The sequence below is a fragment of the Myotis myotis genome, unplaced genomic scaffold (genome assembly GCF_014108235.1).
Source record: "Myotis myotis isolate mMyoMyo1 unplaced genomic scaffold, mMyoMyo1.p scaffold_m19_p_10, whole genome shotgun sequence".
Taxonomy (NCBI): Eukaryota; Metazoa; Chordata; class Mammalia; order Chiroptera; family Vespertilionidae; genus Myotis; species Myotis myotis.
The window spans coordinates 6,006,007-6,030,402 of NW_023416314.1; the positions used below are offsets into that span (position 1 = coordinate 6,006,007).

Genomic DNA, 24,396 nt, shown 5'->3' on the forward strand with positions numbered 1-24,396 from the left:
CAGGTTTTGGGCTCGATCCCCACCTAGCAGGAGATGTGCAGGAGGCAGCCGATTGATGATTGATTCTCATCATTGATGTTTCTAACTCTCCCTCTCCCTTCCTCTCTGAAATCAATAAAAACATTTCTAAAAAATGGAAAAGAAAAAAAAGAAAAAGAAAAACCCCTTGAAATAATGTGTGAAAATATTTTGGGATAATTAGGACATTAACATTTAAACAGTAAGTGTGTGAGATCTTTTTTTTTTTAACTTGAATTTTTGTTTTATTGCTTAAAATATTACGAAGTGTAGTACATATGTCTCCTTTTTTTCCCCCCCGCTTGACCTTCCCCTGGCCTCCCCTACCCCCCAGTGTCTTGTGTCCATTGGTTATGCTTATATGTATGCATACAAGTCCTTCAGTTGGTCTCTAACCCCCCCACCCCCAACCCTCCCCGGCCTTCCTGCTGTAGTTTGACAGTCTGTACAATGCTGCTCTGCCTCTTTATTTTTGTCCATCAGTTTATAATGGTCTTTATTATCCATAAATGAGTGAGATCATGTGGTATTTTTCTTTCATTGACTGGCTTATTTTACTTAGCATAATGCTCTCCAGTTCCATCCATGCTGTTGCAAATGGTAAGAATTCCTTCTTTTTTAAGTGTGTTAGATTTTCTTTTTTTTAAATATATTTTATTGATTTTTTACAGAGAGGAAGGGAGAGGGACAGAGAGTTAGAAGCATCGATGAGAGAGAAACATCGACCAGCTGCCTCCTGCACACCTCCCACTGGGGATGTGCCCACAACCAAGGTATATGCCCCTGACCGGAATCGAACCCGGGACCCTTCAGTCCGCAGGCCGATGCTCTATCCACTGAGCCAAACCGGTTTTGGCTAGATCTTGATATGCATTTTATTAGCGAGTACACAAATACATAGCTGCTGACATAAGTATGTGCCGAGAGTACAAGAATAGAGATTCAACTAGTTCTATGTGGTTATGGGATTTTAGGACATCATACAATTCTAGAACATTTTCAGATGATAAATTATCATATTGCTAGAAGGATTCAAATCCAGGTTAGGTTTAAGAAAATTATGTTTTGCCCTAGCTGGTTTGCTTCAGTGGCTAGAGCATTGGCCTGTGGACTGAAGGGTCTGGGGTTTGATTCCAATCAAGGGCACATTGCCCAGCTTGCTTCGAGCTGGAGCCCCTGGTAGGGGGCATGCCGGAGGTGGCCAAGCAGTGATTTTTCATCATTGATGTTTCTATCTCTCTCCCTTTCTGAAATCAATAAAAATATATTAAAAAAAGAAAATTATGTTTTTAAATGTAACATCTATTATTTATAGTACAACTATAATAGTTTCTAAAGTTAAAAAGTTTTAAAATTAATAAAGAATTTATTTAAAGACTTTATATTGAGCCCTGGCTAGTTTGGCTCAGTGGATAGAGCATCAGCCTGCGGTCTGAAGGGTGCCCATTTGATTCCGTTCAAGGGTGTGTATCACAGTTGCAGACTTGATTCCTGGAGCCATGTGGGGAAGGCAACCAATCTATGTGACATTGATGTTTGTCTCTCCCCCTCCCTTCCATTCTCTCAAAATCAATGGAAAAAATTCCTGGGGTGTGGACTTGCAACAACAAAAAAAGACTATGTGGAACTAGAAACTAATCACAAGGAAGTTGTATCTAGAAAAGTTAATTAAGGGATGTTTATAGTTTGATGTGAGCATTGCTTTGGATATAAATTGGAAAGTTGATACATTTGTATTGAACAACTATCTTACAACTTAGATGAATGGGAGTTGAAAAGTATATCACCTCTGTATTTTCAAAAATTAATTTCTTAGGCCTGGCTGGTATGGCTCAGTGGTTGAGTATCATCCCATGAACTAGGAGGTCAGTTTCGATTCCTGGTCAGGTCACATTCCCAGGTTTCTGGGCTCGATCCCCAGTAGGGGGCATGCAGGAGGTAGCCAAACAATGACTCTCACTGATATTGCTCTCCCTTCCTCTCTGAAATCAATAAAAACAAGTTTTTAAAAGTTATTTTCTTAGGAGAAAGGCACTTGTCCCAAAGACACTTGTCCTTTTTCTTAAAATAGAGTTGGATGTATTTTGCATCTTATGTGCAATAACGTCCAATTACTAATCCAAAGGAAAGTCCGTATGTGCTATTAAAAGTCCTGCCTGGGTAGCTTGGATTCCTGCTAGAGCTGTTTTATGGAAGTACAGAGGTTCACAGAACCATAGGTTTGCATATTCTTAAATTGGCCTTGTATCGTTATTGCTGGAGGAAACTTTACTACTATATCCCTCTTGATAATAAAAAACATGCACAGTCTGGGTTTTGTTTCTGATGCAAAAATTTACTAGAGACAATTTTTTTTTCAACCAGTAAACAGAATTCTCACATGTTACTTGGAAACAAAATTTTCCCAAATGGTATTAAGATATCTTCAAAAAAAGTATATCATGGCAATACTATTTTTAGTAATTGTTGCTTGATGCCAAGTTTTTTTGAGAAGGAGAAACTGAGGTGTTTTGTTTTTTTTTAAAGAACAGTTGAGAAAACCTCATTCCATTAAAAGGAACTCTTAGAAAACGGGAAACTAGTGTTTAAGATTCACCCATAATGAAGGTCCTATAATTCACATCACTTCAGCAATGAAAACCCAAAACAAATAATGCTCTTGACTTACACCAATGGCATTGTGATGATCAATGTAGCTTTCTCTTTGATAAATTTTGCTGTAGTCATTTCAGTATCCACAGATTCTGGAAGATTCAGATGCAATCTGTACTTCTCAGAGACCTCAATCAATAAATCATTCTAAGAATAATAAACCAAGAGAGATGTTAAAAGATAAAAATAGGAAAGCATTTCCTGATTAAAATGAGTGTTGTTGGATTTCTGTTCTCCGTTATTTACTCCTTTTCCATAAGAAGAGGATCCCAACTTATTGCCATTAACTTGCAGTGGGCAATAACGTTACTGTTGTAAATCCCTGAGCTTTTGAGATTTGTTATTGCTGTCGAATACATCAAAAGTTAACTGAGCAATACCAGAAGATGGGTGTTGTCATCCCAAATTACATGAATTTATTTTGGGGCAGACAGCAAACAGCAAGGAAACATGAGACTGGAAAGATGGTTGACCCATGTTTTATAGTGATAAAGCCCTTAGTAAAACTATCACTGTAATTTGGAAGACAAATTACCTAGTAAATTTGTGACTTTAGGTAAAGAAGTGGTAAAATAAAATTTTGGTGGCATGCATTGGTTTTATGGGCTACGTTTAACAAGGTATGACAAAAAGAGATGAACTTAAGACTAGAATTCACCAGTTTGCAGAGTTGAAAGGGAATATACAGAGCCAAGAAGTTCTAAGACTTGACAGAAATGCAAATAATTTTTTTTTCAACCAGTAAAGGATAAAATTGAGGTTATTATTATTATTATTATTTTTTAACCAATGAAGGCTGATTAAAATGCCTAGAGGCAAAGACTAAATCACAAATCTTTACACTTTTGTTAAAATTTCTACCTGGGTTAAGGTGGATCTCAATAAATCCTTACATTTGACTCAAATGACAGCTATTAAGTAAAAAAGGACAAGCCATTGGGAAATGGACATGTCTAAAAAAGACTTGTTGGGTATAGCACTGAGTGGAATTAAATATTACCAACCTGGACTAAAATTAATTAAAAATAATCTTTGGGCCCCAAACATTCTATGGGTATGAAGCAGGCTGAGTAAATTGCTCAGTATCTAAGGACGGCATATTCTACACTGTCCATTCTACATGAACCTCCCAAATAATGGAACTGAAGGTAATGGAAAACAATGGGGCTAGGCCAGTGGTCGGCAAACTCATTAGTCAGCGGAGCCAAATATCAACAGTACAACAGTTGAAATTCCTTTTGAGAGCCAAATTTTTTAAACTTAAATTATATAGGTAGGTACATTGTTATTAACTTAATTAGGGTATCCTAAGGCTTAGGAAGAGCCACACTCAAGGGGCCAAAGAGCCACATGTGGGTCGTGAGCCGCAGTTTGCCGACCACAGGGCTAGGCAATACAGGTATCCGTAATGGCCCTAAAGCGAGAACATCCTCTACATGCAGATAAAGAGACCCTCAAAATACCTTCTACCAGGATGTCAGCATTGCTGTGTACCAGTAACTGCTGTGGGCCTCATATTTTTACCATTCCTGAATTGAGACTGTTAATAGTGGCTATCTTCTCCCCATTTAACTTTGTATGGGATTATGGGAACAGATAACGTGCTTGCAATTCATAGGTCTGGTTCAAGAGGCGCAAAATGCAGACTATGATGGCAAAATCCTGTACTTTGGAGTCTGATACTAAAATTGGAGGTGTCTTTCTTGGGGAAAGATAGACATATTTGTGAGGAAGTGAGTGGACTGTGGTAGACTATGGGATTGTTGCCAATTATTTGAACTCTGAAAGGGGATTATATGGATATCCCTGTGACGACTCTTGAGAATAGTCTTCCCTGCCCTATCAATGTAGGACTTGGCCGAGTGACTTACTTTAGCCAATAGGATGTGAATAAAAGTGATATGTACCATGTCTGAGAGGAAGTTTTAGGATCCATTGCATGGTTTGGCCATTTCTCTTTTCCTCTGCCAGGAGAATGAAATAGGCCAGATAGGAATTGCTTCTTCATCTGTATCTTAAAATGTGTAAGATCTATCAAGCAGAGCCCTAGCCAGTTTCACTCAGTGGATAGAGTGTTAGCCCTCGGACTGAACGATCCCAGGTTCGATTCTGGTTAAGGGCACCTGCTGCTGTTGCAGGCTCCATCCCCAGCCCTGGTCAGGGCGCATGCGGAGGCAACCAATCCATGTGTCTCTCTTACATCAATGTTTCTCCCTGTCTCCCCCTCCTTTTCACTCTCTCTAAAAAAATCAATGGAAAAATATCCTTGGGTGAGGATTAACAACAACAAAAAAAAAGGTTGTTGAGCAGAGCAGGCCTACCTGACATGTAACCTGAGCAAATTACTGTAAGTTCCTGCGATTGTGGAGTTAGCTACTACAGCATAACGTAGTGACTTGACTGATAAACATTTACAATAGTATCTATGCAACTTACCTCAGAAACACTAAGGTCACAGAGAGATACTGAATTAATACCAGGTAATTCAACTTTTAATTCAATTTTCAGTGGTTTCTCATTCTGATCTGCCACAATTTTTAATTCATAGGCTGGTCTCTTCATCTCCACCTGGATCTCTGTACTGGAAATCTCTTCTATCAGGCACCCCTTTTTGCTTGAAACTTGGTCTTTTGGTAGTAAAAGTTGAGGGAAGTGATCTGAATCGCTCAGAGTACTGCTTCTTATCTGCTCAAGGGTTGGTTCTTTATGGAACAAAAAGGGGGGGATAAAATCACAAAATTAATCAACAACATAAACAACTATCAGTACTATCAGGGTACTAGCTGCAATATATGTAGTGCTAGCCAAGATGGCAGATAAAGCTGCAGCTAATTGAGTTTGGGAATCTTAAAAGAATCTTAAACCAAAAAGATTTAAAAGTTTGCAGGATTTAAAAATCTTTAAGGACATGCTAATATTTCTAATATCTAATCTTTATCTTTTTCTATTTTAAGTTATTCATCTTTTAAAATTGAGATTTCCAGTTTGCAAAATGCACACAGGATACAAAAATTTTAAATCAGTATAATTTTCCATTTACATTCATTAACTTACCTTTTCTCATTTTCTCTTTTAAATCTGTGGGGCCAGTTTGGATTCCCATCAGGTTTTGTTTCATCCTTTGAATGCTTCCTTTTATTTTAAATTTGGTAATATGGTAAACGTGTGAGAGAGTGACCTGGAGTTGTTCCTCAATGCATTTCATGGCCATCTGTATTAACTGATCTTTTTTCACTTGGTCCTTTTCTGCTGCCTGGAGAACATCAGGATTGTAGGCAACATCGATGACCGTGTAAACATCTGCATGTGTAAAAAAGAAAAGAAAAAAAGATAAACATTTGTGCGTGAGATTCAGAGGGTGTGAAATGAAGACAACCTGTTTCACTAATGATATTGTCAGGTAATATATTAAGCCATAATCCTGATAAACCTAGAAGGTATAAATTCTATTCTTAAAGTTTTCAGAAGCAATCATAAAGATGCTATGTACAAAATTTCAATGAGGGCATTTCTTGGCATTTTATATGGGTTAAAAACAGTTTATATTATTAGGCAAACAGTAATAAAAACTTTTTAAATGAGTAGCTTTGTTTTTTTCTAAATATATTTTTATTGATTTCAAAGAGGAAGGAAGTGGGAGAGACATATATAAACATCAGTGATGAGAGAGAATCATTGATCAGCTGCCTCCTTCACACCCCACACTGGGGATTGAGCCTGCAACCCAGGCATGTGCCCTGACCGGAATGGAACCATGACCTCCTGGTTCATAGGTCAATGCTCAACCACTGAGCTATGCTGGCCAGGCAACAGTATTCATTTTATATAAAGGTATATTTATTAGTCATTAGCTACATTATAACCAAATAAAATATTTTACATGTATTGTCTTTTACCAAGTAAAATCTGGTTCATGCCATTCCCAATAATATTTTTTAAATGTGTTTTCTGTCCCATAATTCTATGTACCTGATGTTTCAGACATATCTTCTGGTCTGCCAACACTCAGAGGTACTGGATGAGTGACTGATTGGGGAGCTGGAATCCTTTTCCATTGACATAGGTTGATAAAAAGTGTTTTTTCTTTAGGTTTCTAGAAATCAAATAATTTTGCATATCAAATATATTTCAAAATAATTTCCTAAAAGCAACACCTCACAGAATTTGAAGAGTGATAATTTTAGGCTCCAAGTAAGTTATTACTTGTATTAAAACTGTGTTTGAGAAATTATACTGTTACCTGATTTTCCCAAAGCTCTTCATCAAGAATCCAGTTACTACTCCCAGAGGAATTGGGAGAAGGTAGGGGGAATTGATCTAAGCAGCTGTTCCTTTTTTTTTCTACCGTCTTTCACCACTTTCTCCCCCGCCAAGCTCTCTTTATTTGAAAAATCTCCAATTCTATGATTCTGTATTAAATCATTACATTACTTTTATTTTCATTCTAGCCAAAAAATGGCTCATTTTGATATCTCCAAAATATATAAAATATGAACTTCCCATTTTTACTCCTTCAATGCAATCTTCTGCATTACATTTCACTTTCCATTTAGAGTGGCAGTTTCCGTCAGTGTTAAAGTAACAATAGCTAGAGGCAAGCTATTCTCTGGTTATTGCAGGATCATTTCATTCAGGACCTTCCATCCAAGGGCACCAACTCTACGTACCAGGATTCTTGTTTGTAGACAGAGCTGTGGTTCTGGGGCAGCACAAAGCTGTTTGCCCTCTTTCAGCTGCTGTTGAATGAAGTTCTTGTAGCTCTCAGGGTTACTTTCAGCCAGATCATCTAGTAGGTTCCAGAATTGAGTAATTTGGGTAAGCAGACCGTTTGAGGATGACTCCATGATTGAGGTGAATAGGCCTCTTAAGTCTGAGGAAAGACATGACTTAAGTAAAAATAATCTGTGTAGCTGTTGATTCATTTCTTCTTTTGGGAGTGGAGGAGCAGGTCAGGAATTGTTTTGGTGGAGTTAGCTGTTATCCTTAACTGTTCCTAAAACACCGTGGATCAGCGCCACTTTATCTTTTCCTTATTCTTGAATTACCTAGTATCACTTTTTAGAATTTATCTCAAGCTGTCCTCTCAGATCATACGGCCTTACCTCCCCTAGACCCTTACAAGCCCTGAGGAGCCAGAGTACTCACTGAAGTCTGTGTGTCTAGGTAGTTTCCCTTTTCCAGCACCTGGGTTTTGGTTGACTGGTGCCGGAACCAGTCTGGAAATTGCCAGACTTCCTCAATCCTCAGCATAGCTTAGTAGTTAAAAGCATGGACTTGCCCTGGCTGGCGTGCGTCAGTTGATTGAGTAGTGTCCCAGGCACCAAAAGGTTGCAGGGCCCTAGCTGGGTTGGCTCAGTGGATAGAGCCTCGGCCTGTGGACTCAAGGGTCTCGGGTTCGGTTCCAGTCAAAGGGCACATGCCCGGGTTGCTGGCTCGATCCCCAGTAGGGGGCGTGCGGGCGGCAGCCCATCGATGATTCTCTCTCATAATGTTTCTATCTCTCCTCCCGTCCCCTCTGAAATCAATAAAAATATATTTTTAAAAAACCCTCAAAAAACCAAAAGGTTGTAGGTTCGATTCTCCGTTAGTACACAGGCAGGAGGCGGCTGATAAACATTTCTCTCTCACGTCGATGGTTCTCTCCCTCCCTCCTCCTTCCTGTCTCTCTGAAATCAATAAAAACATAAAAAAAAAAAAAAAAAAGGCATGGACTCTGCCTAGATTCCAATCTTAGCTCTCTCACTAACTGGCTGTGTGACCATGAGCAATTAATGTATGTCTGTGCCTCAGTTTATTCTCCTCAAGATGAAGACGATAGCACCAATCTCCTGGGGTTACGGTGAGGATTAAGGAAGCTAATGTAGAGAGGCTGGAACACTCGGTCAGTGCTATGTGACAGTAATAATATCCTCTCTGTCTTCAGACAAGTTCCCTCGCACCTTCCTCCCCAACTAAAAGGAGTCCCAGAGCACCCACCGAGTGAGGAGGAGGAGGTTTGGCTTCTTCGAACACTACATTAGGGTGAGACTAAAGGGAAACTTAACGAATGGGCAACCAGTCCAGAGGTCTGCGAACCCACCTCTCCGTTTCTTGACAAACCGCGACTCCTGTTACCAGGGTAACCAGACTGGGTAGCACCTAATTGAGTCCGGAGAGCTCCCGGCAGAAGGTCCTTCCACTTCCAGTTCCGGAGTCTCCCCGTTCCGCCGCGGACCTCGCTTCCCAGCGGAGCCCGACCCCCTTCTCCAGGAAGGCGCCCGCCGCCCTTCGGCACCGGTCGACCTCTGGAGAGGCCTGGAAACCCTCCCTGTGGACGTCTCCGAGCTCCTGTGGGTGGGAAGGATTTCCCGGGAGCACGACTTCCGGCCTGAACGGGAAGCTCGCTCCCTATTCTCCCAGTCCTCTTCCTTCCCCCACCCCCGCCACGCGAGGCCGCGGTGCACGGTATGGGTGTGTTTGTGTGTGTTTGTGTGGGGAGGGCGTGTGGAGGGAAGGTTACCGGGAGCTTTTTGGCCGCTGGGGAGCGGGGGTCCCGGTGACAAAGATGGGGGTGTTTTCTCTGTCTTCCCCTTGGAAGCCTCAGCTCCCCCTTGAGGCACTTTAGATACTTCTTGGGGCCCAGCCCACAGCGTCCCCCTTGGGAGCGAGACCCCGTCCCCGGGCCCACCCCCGAGGAGCGTGAGCGGGGAATGCCCCAGCCGCCCCGGGCGCCCGGCCTCCGCGCCGGCGCAGCCCCGGCCTCCGGCCGCACGGGTCCCGGGCGTGGGTCCGGCCCGAGCGAAAGGCCGCCGGGGCCCGGGGCGCGGGCGAGGGCAGAATAACCGGTGGGAAGGCTGCGTTTTCACCAAGGACTCGGGTGAAGCTGCAGAGCTGCCTTTGAGCCCTGACTCCTGGGCCGCCTGGGTCGGAGGAGATCTTGTAATGGAGTGGTTCTTCGTCTCACACTAACAAGATGCCCGATTTCCTCAGGATCGAGGGGTGAGTGAGCGGTGGGGTGGTCGCACAAAGCCCCTGCTAGCCACACAGGGAGTAGCCCTGTCGTCTGTTTTTTTGGAGGCTTCTCTACAAAGTAGAAAGTAAACTTTCCCCGAGTGGAGGAATTAGGGCGTCTCTGTATTGGATGTTTTTGTTACTGTTGACATTTGTGGCCCCCGATAGTCTCACATCCAGATAATAGCTTCATCGCCAACTAACTGTGAGATTGGAGAGTTGATTTTTAACCTGGACCTCGTTTGCATTGGACTGTGTGGCCTGAGATAAGTTACGGCTTTAAGGGAATTTTATCTACTAATTAGAAATGAAGATACTCACATACAACACAGAGTTATTTTGAGGAGTAAATAGTGTCATTCCAAAGAATTCCATTGTGCACTATCTCCTTTCATCCTCCTATTTCTGTGATCAGGAATTTCCCCCTTTTGATGCTGAAGAAAAAACTATTACCCAAGACTTCTGAGTTCTAAGTGATCTTTTCTTTACCTCATGCTTCTTTATAGTATTATAATAAAAATATAAGGTAATAAAGGGAATTTTTATTTTTAAATGTGTATTGATTCATTTCAGATTGAAGAATGTCCCGGGTTCCACTGGGGAAAGTCCTCCTAAGGAATGTCATCCGGCATACAGATGCTCACAATAAGGTGAGAGGGACAACCCTGTTACCCCTCAACACTTAATGAGGGCACACAGCGTGGCAGGCGTCATTTTGGTACTGTTGGGAGATACAAAGATGAATAAAATAGATAATTGCCATATAGTTTGATAATTACTAAACAGAGACATGTAAAATGTTTTAGTGCACTAAGGAAGGAATAATGAAATCTGCCTTGGGGAATTAGGAAAGGCTTCTCAGAATGGGTGGTATTTGAGGCACTGATATTTGAACTAGTTCTTTTTTTTTTTTTTTAAATATATTTTATTGATTTTTTGCATGCATAGAAGCATAACCAGTGGACATAAGACATTGGGGGATAGGGGAGGCTAGGGGACTGTCTAGGGCGGGGGGATAAAATGGACACATATGTAATACCCTTTGTAATACTTTAAGCAATAAAAAAAAAATATTTTATTGATTTTTTACAGAGAGGAAGGGAGAGAGATAGAGAGTTAGAAACATCGATGAGAGAGAAACATCGATCAGTTGCCTCCTGCACATCTCCTACTGGGGATGTGCCCGCAACCCAGGTCCATGCCCTTGACTGGAATCGAACCTGGGACCTTTCAGTCCGCAGGCCGACGCTCTATCCACTGAGCCAAACCGGTTTCGGCTTGAACTAGTTCTTGATGAACAGGTTCAAGATTTCCAGGTGTAAAAAATCATTCTGTACAGAGAGAAAATCATGTGCTAACATATGGCAGTAAGAAAGTGCATGGAGAATGGCAAGAAGTTGTGTGCATCCAGAAAGTAGTGAATGTGGGGGCTAGTGACAGAAGATGAGGCCAGTGTGGATTATGGTGGTTGGAGATTAGATTTCTTTCCTCTAGGCAATAAATAAACCATCAAATATATTTTTATTTTTAAAATACGTTTTTATTGATTTCAGAGGAAGGAAGGGAGAAGGAGAGCTAAAAACATCTATGGGAAACATGGATGGGCTGACTCTTGCACCCCTCCTGCTGGGGATTGAGCCTGCAACTTGGGCAGGTGCCCTGACTGGGAATTGAACAGGTGACCTGGTGCATGGGACAACGCTCAACCAACTGAGTCACACTGGCTGGGAAACCATCAAATGTTTTTAAGCTGAGTGTGACTTGATTATATTTTAGAAATATGATTTTTTAATTGGATAGGTGATAGATCAAATGGGGTGAACAGTAGAGAGACCAATTAGAAAGCAATTGCAGTTTTCCAGGTGAGAGATGATGAGGGGGGTTCATATGAAAGCACTGACAGTAGGGATGAAGATGAGGAATTTAGGAGATAGAATCCAAAGAACTTGGTGACTGATTGGATGGTGGTGATAATTATGGAATCAAATATTACTATCTTGGGTGATTAGGAGAATGATGATGATAGGAAACAAAAGAAAGGGACAAGTAAGCAGGTGGAAGTTGGCAGGTGGGGAGGCAGGTTGGGAGGGGCAGTGAGGGGGAGGAGGCGGAAGAGCTGTCGGAGCAGGAGGAAGAGAGAACTGGGCAGAGCAGAGCATTGAGCCAAAGGGGAGATGAGTTTGTCCTGGGATGAGGCTTCGGCCTGGCCTAAGGACCTGGGAGCTCGGGTTGGAGCGACACCCACACCCGTGGAAGTGGGAGGAGGTGGCTCTGGGACCTTAACCCCTTGTGAGCTCTGCGGCAGGGGATTTAACCCTTTGTGGGTCCAGCCCCTCAGAGGCAGCATCATCGGGTAGTTTTAACCCCTTTGGGGCTGGGTTTAACCCACTGGACTTAACCTCATCTAGCCCACCAATTCCTCCATCGTGGGGGGCGCTCTGCGGGGAGGCTTGAGGCGACCCCCTGCGTACATTCCGGGCTGTTCCTGCTGCTGCACCCCTTTGGACCTGCTTAGCTGATCCCCGTGGCGGCACTTAACCCTTTACTGACTTGAGCTCCCCCAAGTTGCAATTGGAGTTTGCTGACAGGACCGGCTGAAGGCATCACTGTAGGAATTACCGAGGTGGAATCTGTTGGGCATTTTTTTTCTTCAAGAAAAGAAAGACCTTTTTTCTTCAAGGACTTGCAGTCAAAATTTTCCAAACTTTGAGGACTCTTGTTGCCATGGCCGAGCCAGTCGTTTCAGCACCAGCCTCAAACTGGCAACTGTGCAGGTGCTGATGCTGTCCACGAAGAGCGGAACCCCGCCCCGCCCCTGGGCGCAGAGGAGCCCGTGCCCGAGGACGACAGTAGGTGGCAAGCAAGAGCGCTCCCCCAGCCGGGGGGCCGTCCAGGGCCAGAGGGGAAGGGAGCCTGGACCCCCAGCCGTCTCCTTTGCCAACCCAGGTCTGTCCAGAACCTCGCTGCCTGGAAGCGGACGAAATGGGCCAGAATGGAGATGACTTGTCCGCTGGCGGAACCGCCCCGTCGCCAGCGGGAGGGGAACAGAGGCCCGAGACCGAGCCGCTCACCCAACCGTGTCATGGCTCCGAAGCCAACAAGTTGGGGGCTCCTGCCGCTGGAGGCGAGGAGTTCTGGAAACAGCAGCAGAGACAGCTGGGCAAGAAGAAACACAGGCGACGCCCTTCCAAGGAGAAGCCGCACTGGAAGCCGTACTGCAAGCTGACTTGGGAGGAGAAGAGAAAGTTCGACGAGAAACAGCGTCTTCGAGCTTCGAGGGTTCGAGCCGAGATGTTCGCCAAGGGCCAGCCGGTGGCGCCCTATAACACCACGCAGTTCCTCATGGATGATCACGACCAGGAGGAGCCGGACCTCAAAACCGGCTTCTACCCCAAGCGGGCTGCGGCCAAGTCGGACACCAGCGACGAAGAGTTTATGGAAGAGGCGGGTGGGGAGGATGGGGGCAGCGACGGGATGGGCGGCGACGGCAGCGAGTTTCTGCAGCGGGACTTCTCAGAGAGGGACGAGCGGTTCCACGCGGAAAGCCTGCAGAACATGAGCAAGCAGGAGCTCATCAGGGAGTACCTGGAGCTGGAGACGTGTCTCTCTCACATGGAGGACGAGAACAACCGGTTGCGGCTGGAAAGCAAGCAGCTGGGCGCGGCGATGACGGCGCGCGTCCGGGAGCTGGAGCTGGAGCTAGACCGGCTGCGCGCCGAGAACCTGCAGCAGCTGATGGAGAACGGGCGCCGCCGTCCAAGTTTGGGGACTAGACTGAAACTTTCTGGAGGGGAGGCACAAAGGGGACTTTTTACAGTGATGGAATGTAACATTATATACATGTGTGTATAAGACAGGGGACGTTTTTATGACACATAATCAGAAGAGAAAAATCCCCCCGGCTTTGGTTGGTTTGGTAAATTTAGCTATGCTGTAGCTTGCATGCTTTCTCCTGTTCTTTAATTATGTGAAACTGAGGGATGCATTACTTTTCTTTATAGTTTTTTTTTATGTGTAATTTGACCAAGTTACAATGCATTTTCTGTTAAAAATCCTCTCAAACTGATCTATAAGGTGGCCAAATCTGAGAACCATTAAATTCATTCTAATTATAATAAATTTAATATTTGTAAATGTAAAAAAAAAAAAAAAAAGAAAGGGACAAGTATGATGGGAAATGTAGTTAGTTTGGTTTGAAGATGTTGACGGTGAGGAGCTTATAGGATGTCCAAACAGTTGGGAATTCAGACTTGGAGCAAAGGAGAAATGTTGATTCTTGGTTTGAGGATTATTGGTATATAGGGAATGACATAGGTCATGAGAGTAGGTAGATGAGGTCACCTAGGAGAACACATATAATGAAAAGAGGGCCAAGGACCCCTGTTTGGTTTTCTTTGGTGAACTGTGTAATTCCTAGTTTGATCTTAAAAGGTATTACTCTAATGTCACCTGATAATTTGATTGTGAGTGAGGTTATAACTTATCTAAGTGGCCTCTGCAATTGCCTTAAATCACCCCTAGTTGAAAGGTGAACTTAGATTTGAAAGTGGTGGCTAAAAAAGATAATGTAGCACAGATTTAACAAAATATTATAGGAGGATTACTTATTTTTAAATACTTTGTTAAGGCAATTTATGAAACTTTATTTATTATTATTATTTTTAATTCTCATCTCTGAGGATATTTTTCCATTGATTTTCAGAGAGAGTGGAAGAGAGAGAGAAAGACAGAGAGAAATATTGATGTGAGAGAAACACATTGATTGGTTGCCTCCTGCTCGTGCCCTGACCAGGGCTGGGACTGGGGAGGAGCTATAGCCAAGGTATATGCCTGAGAATGGAATCAAACCTGGGACCCTTTGGTCCGCAGGCCATTGCTCTATGCATTGAGCCAAACTGGCTAGGGCAATAGGAGGATTTAGAAATAAAACATATTCTTATTTTTTGGTCAGTTGTAATCTGACTCTCTAGAAATTCCCTAGCAATTCTCATGTCTTTTTATTTTGTTTTTAGTAAAAATTAGAATGTTGTGAAAAGGAACTTAGCCTGAAAGTTTAAAGGCCTGTCTTTACTAGCTTTTTGACTTTGGTAAAATTTCTGAGCTTTTGTTTCTTCTCAGTAGAATATAATAATGGCATCTTGCTTTGCTTTCCTCATAAGATTGCTTAACGTTCAATTGAGATGATACATTTAAAATGATAAAGCATTTTAGAAACATAAAGGATTATCATTTGGTAATTGCAACATAATTATAAAATTGATAAGATTCTAAGTGTGTCTATGCAAGGGTTAAAAAATTCTGTTGTTGCAGAATTCTACATATTTGATTTACTGGGTTGGATTGTTTAATCACATTGAAAAACCAGAATTTCCCAGGTTCTTGATCATAACCCAGTCTAAAATCCCATAATTAGTGCAGTCTATATTTTTAGTTACTTTTTTGTGATGTAAAGTGTTATTTTCAGTAACTTATTTTAATTTCTTTCTTTTAAAAAAAAAATCTAGATTCAGGAGGAATCAGATATGTGGAAAATAAGAGAACTGGAGAAACAGATGGAAGATGCTTACCGGGGGAACAAAAGGAAAATGTTGCCCAGCAGTTCAAGGTGAAGTGGAGCTCTGAGAACCAAAATAATTCTCATCTTATTCAAAATCATCAACTTTTTGTTTAAAATCATTTTGGTATGCTAAAGATACATGGATTCAGTTTTGTGAGTCCTTAAGCATTCCCTCTTTCATAAACCTAGACCCAAGTATAAAGGTAATAATGGCTATCATACATATGGTCCCACTTTTTGTACTCATTTGCAATAGAGAATTTTAAAAGTCTACCTTGAACAATTGTAAACATTAAGGATTCTATGGATTCTGACCTTATCTGATACCTTTTAATCTTAGATTTTCTACTTGTATCTATGGTCGCTTAGCTGATCATATACTCCTTTCCATTATTAGTCTTTCATTCTCTCTCCCAGCCTTTTTTTAATTTTTAAACTTTTTTCTCTAAGCCTCCTCTTTACCCCATCTACTCTCTATCTTCGCCAAATCACAGTCTTTCACATTACCTTCTTATTAATTTGAGAGTTAATATAAGGGATTGTGCAGGCTTAATTGTCATACCTGTAGTGGTATAGGAATGTCTGAGTATTATGAACATCTGTTGGGCCTCCTGTGCCTATTGGTGTACAGCTGTGTGTATGAAAAATGACTCAAAGTAGTAATGCTGATTCTAAAGCCACCATGGGAATAGTTACCACATTGCGGATGGATCACGAGAATTCTCGTGTTTTCTGTTCTAAGGCTTGTGGCCAATCACGTTATTAAAAAGATATTAGCTTGTAAGAACCTTTAATTAATAACTTCAAAATGCAATGGGTATTTAATTTTAAAGTGTGCCTTTAACATTTATGTAAAATGTTTTTTTTTGTACTTGTTCAAGAGAAACTTATCTGGCCACTGGGTAAAGCTAGCAATAAAACTACTGGTCCGCAATGTGTTAATAGTGAGATATTTAAGGAGAGTGAATGTGTCTGCAGAGTACGTGGAGTTTGTGGCTTTGTGTAAATGGCTTTAGACAAGAAAGTATGCAGAGTATCCATGGTAAAGAAAGCAGAGTTTCAACATAAAAATAAATGTATTTTTCAGTTTGTTTTTTCTCTGATGGTTCTTTGAGAATTTAGAAGTACTGTTAGTGCAGATGATGACTTATTTTGTGTTGGTTGGTCAGTTTCCAGTGGTACCTCCAGGAACAAAATATTGTTCTTTTTTGTTTTTTGTTAATCCTCACCCCAAGGATATTTTTTCCATTGATTTATAGAGAGTGGAAGGGAGGGGGAGAGACACACAGAGAGAAACAGCGATGTGAGAGAGACACATTGGTTGCGTCCCCCACACACCCTAACCAATGCTGGGGATCGAACCTGCAATCAAGGTACTTGCCCTTGACCGGAATTGAACCAACCACCCTTGTCTGTGGGTCAGTGATCTAACCACAGACCAACCGGCCAGGGCCAGAATATTGTTCTTTTTTGAAAAAATTAAAAAATACATATATTTTTATTGATTTCAGAGAGGAAGGGAGAGGGAGAGAGAGAGAGAAACATCAATGATGAGAGAGAATCATTGATCGGCTGCCTCCTCCATGCCCCCTACTGGGGATCAAGTCCACAACCCGGGCATGTACCCTTGACTGGAAGCGAACCCTGGACCCTTCCATCTGCCCCTTCCATCTGCAGGCTGATGCTCTATTCACTGAGCCAAACCAGCCAGAGCTTGTTTTTCTTGAGTGGACTATTATTAATACCTTTCATGGTGAGTAAATCTTCAAACACAATCTCTTTAAGGGCAGGGATTCTGATTGTCTCATTTGCATTATATTCTCAGTGGCTAGAACAGTACCTGACACATAGGAACCCTGAAACATTTTTGATAACCAATTAGCTAGCTTTAGTGACTGGTTAGTGGATATTGTAAGTACGGGCTGAGTCAATTGTTTTCAACTGATTTTCTACCCCAACGTACTCATGGGTTAGGGACTTATTCCCATTGTTACTGTGACCTCACTACAGCAAGGTGCTGGTTCTCCAGGAAGGGAGTGTATATATAGAATCTAGGATAGTTTGCAATGTCCCCAGCTGTGATTATGCTCTGCTTCCCACTTTGCATGCCCTCCTAGTTGAGAATTAGTGAGTGAGCTACAGCGTACCACAGTCCAGAAGTTCAATAGGGTGGGTAATAATGGTCAAATTTTCATTGGACAACTGTACAAATTTACAGAGAGGAATAGATCATGTCTTTTTACATGATTTAAAAAAATAGTATCAGGTTGTTTTCTCCCTCTTGCCAGTAGCTTGTTCAATGAGATTTGTGCATGATGTTTCATAAAGTAGCTTCACAGATTGCTTCTAAATCTAAAAATCCTTCTGTTTCCTCATCTAGCCGGATGCGTAGTGACGGTTTTGATGAAGAAAGTCAAAGAGACAATTGGAGGCCAAGGAATGAAATTTCTGAGGCACTGGAAGATGATTTTCTTAAGGCTAAATCCTGGAACAAGAAGTTATATGATTATGAAGCTAACATGCCAGACAGGTTTGTGACTAAATTCTTGTGGCCATTAATGATATTTGGCATGAGAATGTGAACTTTACAAACTTAATTATCTCTACAAAAACTTGTACACAAATGTTCACAGCATAATTATTCAGTGTGGCAAAAAAAGTGGAAACCCAAATGTCTATTAGCTGACGAATGAATAAACAAAATGTGGTATATGGAACAAGTAATGGAATGTTATCTGGCTGTAAAAGGCATAAAGTACTGAAAACATACTACAATATGGATGAACCTTGAAAATATGATGGTAGGTGAAAAGAGCCAGACATAAAAGGCCATTTGTTATATGATCCTATTTATATATGTCTAGAATAGGCAAAGCCATAGAGACAGAAAGTAGATAAGTGGTTGTTATGAGCTACAGGAGAGGGAGGAATGGAGAGTGACTGCTAATGCAGTTTCTTTTTGGGGTGATGAAAATGTTCTGAAGGAAGATAATGGTGATGGTTGTACAACTCTGATTATACTAAAAGCCACTGACTTGCACACTTTATGAATTATATTTCAATAGTTATTACTATTTTTTAAAGATATATTTTTATTGATTTCAGAGAATAAGGGAGAGATAGAAACATCAATGATGAGAATTATTTATCGGCTGCCTCCTGCACGCCCCCTACTGGGGATCGAGCCCACAACCTGGGCATGTGCCCTTGACCGGAATTGAACCTGGGACCTTTCAGTCCACAGGCCGATGCTCTATCCACTGAGCCAAACCAGCTAGGGCTCAATAGTTATTTTTAAAAAATTGTATCAGGGTAGACATTATGTTATGAAGTGTTTTTGGAGAAGTACTCCACAGCTAAAGAGAGCAGATTCTAAGTTTTCTTAAGGAAGAGAATGGCAAGTTTTCTTACAAATGGACAAAGGAATTCTTTGTGTCTGAAATAATAGTGTGCAGCACAGAAAAATAGCCAGCTAAGATTACTGGGCTGTGTGGGGTTGGCTTTACCATATCTCTATTTTTTTTGTTCTGTGTGTATGTCTGTGTGCATGCATTCCTAAGTCTGTCTGATTTAATTTTCAAAAGCATATGCACTGCTTTAACAATATGTATAATAAAATGTCATCTTACAGATGGGGTCACAGTGGTTATAAAGAGTTATACCCTGAAGAATTTGAAACAGACAGGTAAGACAAATAGGCTTTCTGGAAAAGTTAGAAACTAAGCTTAGTACAAAGTCTGAACTGTAATTTGAGTTTAAGCGCAGTTTTTACAAAGCATGTAACATTTGCCATTAAAAATGTAACCAAAGAATAATTGGCAATTTAGATGGAAGGTGATAGGTATTTTGCCTTTCCCTGATTGATGTTTGACATATCTATAGCACTTGTTTTTTTTAAAAATATGTTTTTATTGATTTGAGAGAGAGAGGAAGGGAAAGGAGAGAAACATCCATCAGCTGCCTCCTGCATGCCCTGTACTGGGGATCAAGCCCGCAACCCTGGGCATGTGCCCTGACTGGGAATCAAACCGGTAACCTCTTGGTGCATGAGAGGGCGCCCAACCAACTGAGTCACACTGGCCAGGAGTATAGCTCTTAGGTCTTTATATCTAGTGTCCCATACAGTAATTCAGTATGGCAGATTAGAATTTTTTCAAATTAAAAATTCTTATATAATTTTAAACAAAAGTTTTCTACCTATCGGATTGGCAAAAAAATATTTTTTATAATGCCCAGTGTTGCTAATACTAGTGATAAGCAGATCTTAATATGCTCTTTTTTTTCCCTGAGTCCAGTGATTTTTAATGGTTTTAGTGTTGTTTTACAGATTAGAATTTTTATCTTCATTTTAAAGATGAGGAAAAACTCAGAGTTATTAAGTCTCATAGTAACCCTATGTCAAAGCTGTTTTAAAATTTAGATGTTAACCATAACTTTTTATCTGGAATGTAGAATATTAAAATATTTTTATTTTCTATAGTAAAGGTGTTTCTCTTTTTTATTAGTGATCATCAAGATATTACCAATGGGAAAAAAAGATCTCCCCAGGTAAAATCATCTACCCATGAATCTCACAAACACAAGAAATCAAAGAAATCTCACAAAAAAAAGCAGAAAAAGAAGTCACACAAAAAACAGAAGAAAAGCAAAAAGGAAGTCACAGATATAACAGCAGATTCCTCAAACGAGTTCTCAGAAGAAACTGGGGCTTCTAGTACCAGGAAACAACCACATAAGCGTAAGAAAAAATCAAGGAAAAAGTCTCTCAAAAAGTCTGCTCTAGTTTTAGAGGCAGAAAGTGACACTTCTCAGTCTGATGACTCAGCATCCAGCAGTTCTGAGGAAAGAGACACTAAGAAAACCAAAAGGGAAAAAAAAGATAAAGTCAGTATCCCTGTAGTTAGCAATGAAATACAGGAGAGGACAAAAACAAACAAACGCACAAATTGGAAAGTGGCTACAGATGAAAGGTCTGCTGAGAGTTCGGAGGATGACTAAATGAGAAACAGTCTTCAGTTCCCACTGACTTGGATGTTGACAGCTCTTGCACCTTGGGGCTTTGACGATGACTCGAGCAGCACAGGGGGCCTGAGGGTGGAGTTGTCCTTTGCCGTCTGTGTACATCTGACAGACTTGTCTTCTATTTTGGCCTGTTAAACTTGATCCTCTTATTGTTAATAGGGAATCTGGTATTTTGTTATGAAGGTTTCTTGAAGAGATTATTTTTTGCAGTTAATTACATTTAGCCTAGAGTGTATATACAGCAAATTAAAGGACCCAGGAGGCAGAATCCAATGACCTGGGTATACCAGTTAGAATGTTGAGTTTGGGGAAAGTGAAGGCTAGGATCACGAGGTAGATTGGAACCAGTGCTGTGCGGAATGTACGCTAAGGGAACATCCAGTTGCTCTTGTTTGGTTTATATTGCAGGTGCCACTTTGTCTCAGCCTTGGTGCTTTGATCTTTCTGTATTTTGGCCCCATTGGTCTGGTCTTTTATTTAATGGGGAAATGAGCATAAGAACCAATATTTCACCAACACCCACAGACAGCTGTTATCAGCAGAGACTAGCGTTTTTTGTTAAGTTTTCCTGCTGGACAGGGACTGTAGCTATATTCAGTATACCCATAAACATGGTAATTGGATAGTAAATGCCTTTTTTCTTTTTAAATTCTTTATGGATAGTAAATGGTTTTCTAGTTCCATTGCTGTATATTGCCTAAATGGACTTGTGTTCAAAAATTACTTCTTTTCGGTTACATCCTTAACAAATGGGGAAGAATTAGGAGTCAGTCACTTAATGGTGCTCTGAACGGGCTTCAGAGCAGCATCTGCCATTTAAGTGTCTTCCTTGTTCATTTTGAAATCTATTAATGAACTTTAGATTTTCCCTGAAACTAGGTTGAATCAAATCCAAAATGAAAGACTTCTCAGGGACATATCTACTTCTTTTCCAGCTTGCCTTTGGATTAAAGCACTAAGCAGAGACCATATTATTCCCTTTTGCTATATGTGTAATCCCCATGTTAATTCATGAGAAAATAACACTGAAAGGCTGGCAGAACACATTGATTTTTTCATTATGGCAGAAGATTAAGTGACATATTGTTTTTCCTAGTTGTCACTTCATGGGCTGAGTAAAAAGCTTGAAAACTCGTCTTGGTTCTGCCACTAATTGGTTGTGTGGTCTGGAGAAGGTAAGTTAACCTCTCTGGCCTTCCTTTGAACCCCATATGTAATATGCAAATACTTCATGGCGATATGACATTATAGGACACCAGCAATAGAATATAACTATGACATCATTCCACGAGGTGGTAAATTTTATAGTTCTGCTAAATCTGTCTTTACAGACAGTTGCTCACAAAATATTTAGTCATGAAGTACATGGTTGGCTAGAGGTTCCTGATCCCAATTACAAGCAGGTGCTACCTTTGGGGCTATTTATTTGAAATATTAACACTTTGGTACTCAACTGTCAATGTTCAATGGTGTATATTTTTACCTTTGGGATTAGTAGGGACCCAAGAGAGGAAGAGCAGTCTATAATTACTACCTCTTAACCTAAAGCAGTTTTGTTCTTGGAGCAAGTGAAATCTTTGTTGGAGGGAGTGTTCACTTTTTTTTTTGGTTTTAAACATTGTTTCTGTGCTATAAAAGTACTGAGTCTCAGCAGACTCAGGAGAATGGGTGAGTGGGACAAGGCATCTCCAGGAAGTTGGTTCTGTTTGGGTCTTGACCTTCCCTTCCTCCCACAGTAGCAGACTTCTCTTTCCCAATGAATACACATCTTGCTTGTTTTGTTTTTTGCCATGTTTACCTTTTCTTGGTCATGTATAAGCAATAAAGCTGTTTTCTGTTCTTCACCTTTCTCAACCCTAAATTTTCTTCTCTGCCTTAGGCTAAGGCTCTGATGTTTCTTCCAGCCCCTTAAATACCATTTGCACTACTAGCCCTGGAACATATTCAGTCCTAGTGTTTCTGCCAATCAGAGATCTTATTAAATCCTAAAATGGGATTTTAAAAATAGAGTCGGAGAACTCACATTTATTGAATAATTGTTGTGATACAATGTGGAGTTTCTGAATTCCAAATAAATAAATTTCACTTTTGAATTTTCGATCTGTTACTTTTTAGCACCAACATGCTTGATAATAGCCTGAAGTTGACCTGACAGTGGGTTGACAACTTTCCCTTACTGGCCCTTCAATCTGCTTAATAACAAGTCCTTTGCTGCTTCTGTCATTCTCCTAGGGAATGGCCTACTGCCCTCCTTTCTGTACAATCTGGGCAAAACGACTGGTGATGGCGAGAGTAGTGTCAATGAAGCGGTCCACACAGCTAGAGAGACAATTTTCAGTACGAGAGTCTAGGCGATTCCCTGGCTTTTCCACACATTTATCCCAACATAGCTCCATGAAGTGGTGCACCTGAGAGGAAAGAAAAGCAGTAACCATTAGGGCCTGTATATAGGTCTACCTGCCAATTTTCTTATTTCCTTCCCATTTTCATTTTCTGTCACCTAATTAAAACATTCTTTCAATCAACAAACCATGGGCTCTCCTCTTTCCTCACTTCCTACTGTCCCCAATATGGTCCAGACCCTCAGCCCTACATTGCAACAATTTTTTTATCCTCTCTTTTTCTATTTTTCTCTTCAGTAATTACAAAATACTTTCCATCAAGTCACCTGTGTTTGCTTAATCATCAGTTTCTCTGTTAGCTACTCAGAGCACTCCCTTATTTAACCCCCACCCCTACGGTTTCAATGAGGCCCACACAGTATACCCAACTTGACTCTTTTTTTGTTGTTAATCCTCACCTGACGATATTTTTTTCCATTAGAGAGACTGGAAGTGGGGGTTGCCTCCCCCACTATTCCCGACTGGGCTGGGGATCAAACCTACAACCCAGGTACCAGGAATCGAACGTTCTGTGTGAGGGCTGAGGCTCTGAGCTACACTGGCTAGGGCTCAACTTGACTCAATATTCTTGAAGGCCCTCCCTAAAGATTTCACCAATTCTTCAAAACAGTTCGCACTCTTACTTGCCTGAAGGCCACTGTCTATTATTTTCTACTTGTGTCAAGTCCTCAATCAGAATGTAAATTTTCAGGCAGGATTACTTACCTTTTTTTTTTAAAAAAATCCCAAACTAGCACCAGTGTAAGCTGAGAAGGTATGGTACCAATTAATTCCCCAAACCACTGCACCCGTACCATTCTAAATCTATCCCTTCTTGGGTTCTTAACCTTTCTGAGAATCCAATGGATCCACTCTCCAGAAAAATGCACATACAGGCACAGAAGATGTATGCACTTTCATAACGTTCAGGACTCAAAGATTTCTAACCAGGGTGGTGGTGGGGGGGTGGCGGAGAGGAGAGGAAAATACCATTTACCAAGAGTTCACTATTTGGGGAGGCTGAGAACTAGGCACTCAGTCAATCCTTTCTGCGGTAATAGAAGATGACTTGTCACCTTCGCTGAAGAGGCGGTAGGTAATCAGCCCTAAGTAACGCGGCTAATGCGGCACCGGGCCGGGTTCCGGGCCGAACGAGCTCCACAGCTCTTGCAGGCTGATTACCCCCCAATAAGGTTCTGCCGTTTCCAAATACATTATCGCGCCTGGTCCTCACAGTGCAGTAAGGGACCGGGCGACCGCGAAACCGAGACGCGCAGTGGCTGGGTGTCCGCCTGGAGGCACGTGGCGCGTCAGCGGCAGAGGCACGATTAGAACCTGCATCTCCCGAACGTCAGCCCAGGGGGCTCGCCGCCCAGCTCGGCTCCCGGACCCTCGCGCCGCCCAAACCTTTCTTTTCTGCTTCACACCTACTTTCCCCAACGGGGCTTGCTTAACGGCCCCTGGGCACCGCCGCGCCCCAGCGGCAGGGGTGCCGCGACTCGTTTCTCTTGCGAGGGAACCGGGCCTGGCAGGGACATCGGGCGACCTCCCCGCGGCCGCCTGGCCTGGACTGCAGCCGCGTTTCTCTTCACCCTGGTCCCTGTCCCGCACCTGTGCGGTGAACTGCGCCTTCTGCTGCTCGGCCGCCACCAGGCGCTGCAATTCCGCTTCGTCGGCCTCTCCCAGCTCCGCCATTGTCCGCCTCTGGGCTCCGGACTTCCGGTCACGTGTGCGCGCATGTGCGGCGGCCGCACACTGACTCCCGGCTCCCAATTC

The 24,396-nt window shown here is 42.0% G+C and overlaps 4 protein-coding genes across 8 annotated transcripts; 2 read left to right on the forward strand and 2 right to left on the reverse strand.

Annotated features, from left to right (window-relative positions):
- Positions 1-2,073: 2,073 nt before the first annotated feature.
- On the reverse strand, positions 2,074-8,887 carry PIH1D2 (PIH1 domain containing 2). Its single transcript, XM_036324359.1, has 6 exons — positions 8,750-8,887; positions 7,338-7,540; positions 6,640-6,763; positions 5,725-5,970; positions 5,107-5,372; positions 2,074-2,817 (listed from the first exon to the last, which is right to left on the reverse strand). Exons 2-6 carry the CDS (start codon positions 7,512-7,514, stop codon positions 2,683-2,685), a joined length of 948 nt encoding a protein of 315 aa, XP_036180252.1. The 5' UTR covers positions 7,515-7,540; positions 8,750-8,887; the 3' UTR covers positions 2,074-2,682.
- An 87-nt stretch (positions 8,888-8,974) lies between these two features.
- Positions 8,975-22,088, forward strand: NKAPD1 (NKAP domain containing 1). 5 transcript variants are annotated; one of them, XM_036324362.1, is made up of 7 exons: positions 8,983-9,114; positions 9,640-9,648; positions 10,234-10,310; positions 15,165-15,265; positions 17,598-17,747; positions 18,849-18,902; positions 19,723-22,088. In XM_036324362.1, exons 3-7 carry the CDS (start codon positions 10,242-10,244, stop codon positions 20,213-20,215), a joined length of 867 nt encoding a protein of 288 aa, XP_036180255.1. In that variant the 5' UTR covers positions 8,983-9,114; positions 9,640-9,648; positions 10,234-10,241; the 3' UTR covers positions 20,216-22,088. The 5 variants fall into 5 exon arrangements, with proteins under 5 accessions (XP_036180254.1, XP_036180255.1, XP_036180253.1 ...); XM_036324360.1 differs by having other exon boundaries at positions 9,018-9,114; positions 9,520-9,648; XM_036324364.1 differs by lacking the exon at positions 9,640-9,648 and adding an exon at positions 11,214-11,338 and having other exon boundaries at positions 9,056-9,114.
- LOC118664071 (protein HEXIM1-like) lies at positions 11,082-13,779 on the forward strand. Its single transcript, XM_036323964.1, is given in 3 exon segments — positions 11,082-11,127; positions 12,372-12,554; positions 12,557-13,779. Coding segments are annotated over 3 exon segments (1,185 nt in total). The 3' UTR covers positions 13,513-13,779.
- A 156-nt stretch (positions 22,089-22,244) lies between the features above and the next one.
- TIMM8B (translocase of inner mitochondrial membrane 8 homolog B) lies at positions 22,245-24,386 on the reverse strand. The gene is made up of 2 exons (XM_036324367.1): positions 24,232-24,386; positions 22,245-22,647 (listed from the first exon to the last, which is right to left on the reverse strand). Exons 1-2 carry the CDS (start codon positions 24,313-24,315, stop codon positions 22,480-22,482), a joined length of 252 nt encoding a protein of 83 aa, XP_036180260.1. The 5' UTR covers positions 24,316-24,386; the 3' UTR covers positions 22,245-22,479.
- Between the last annotated feature and the right edge of the window lie 10 nt (positions 24,387-24,396).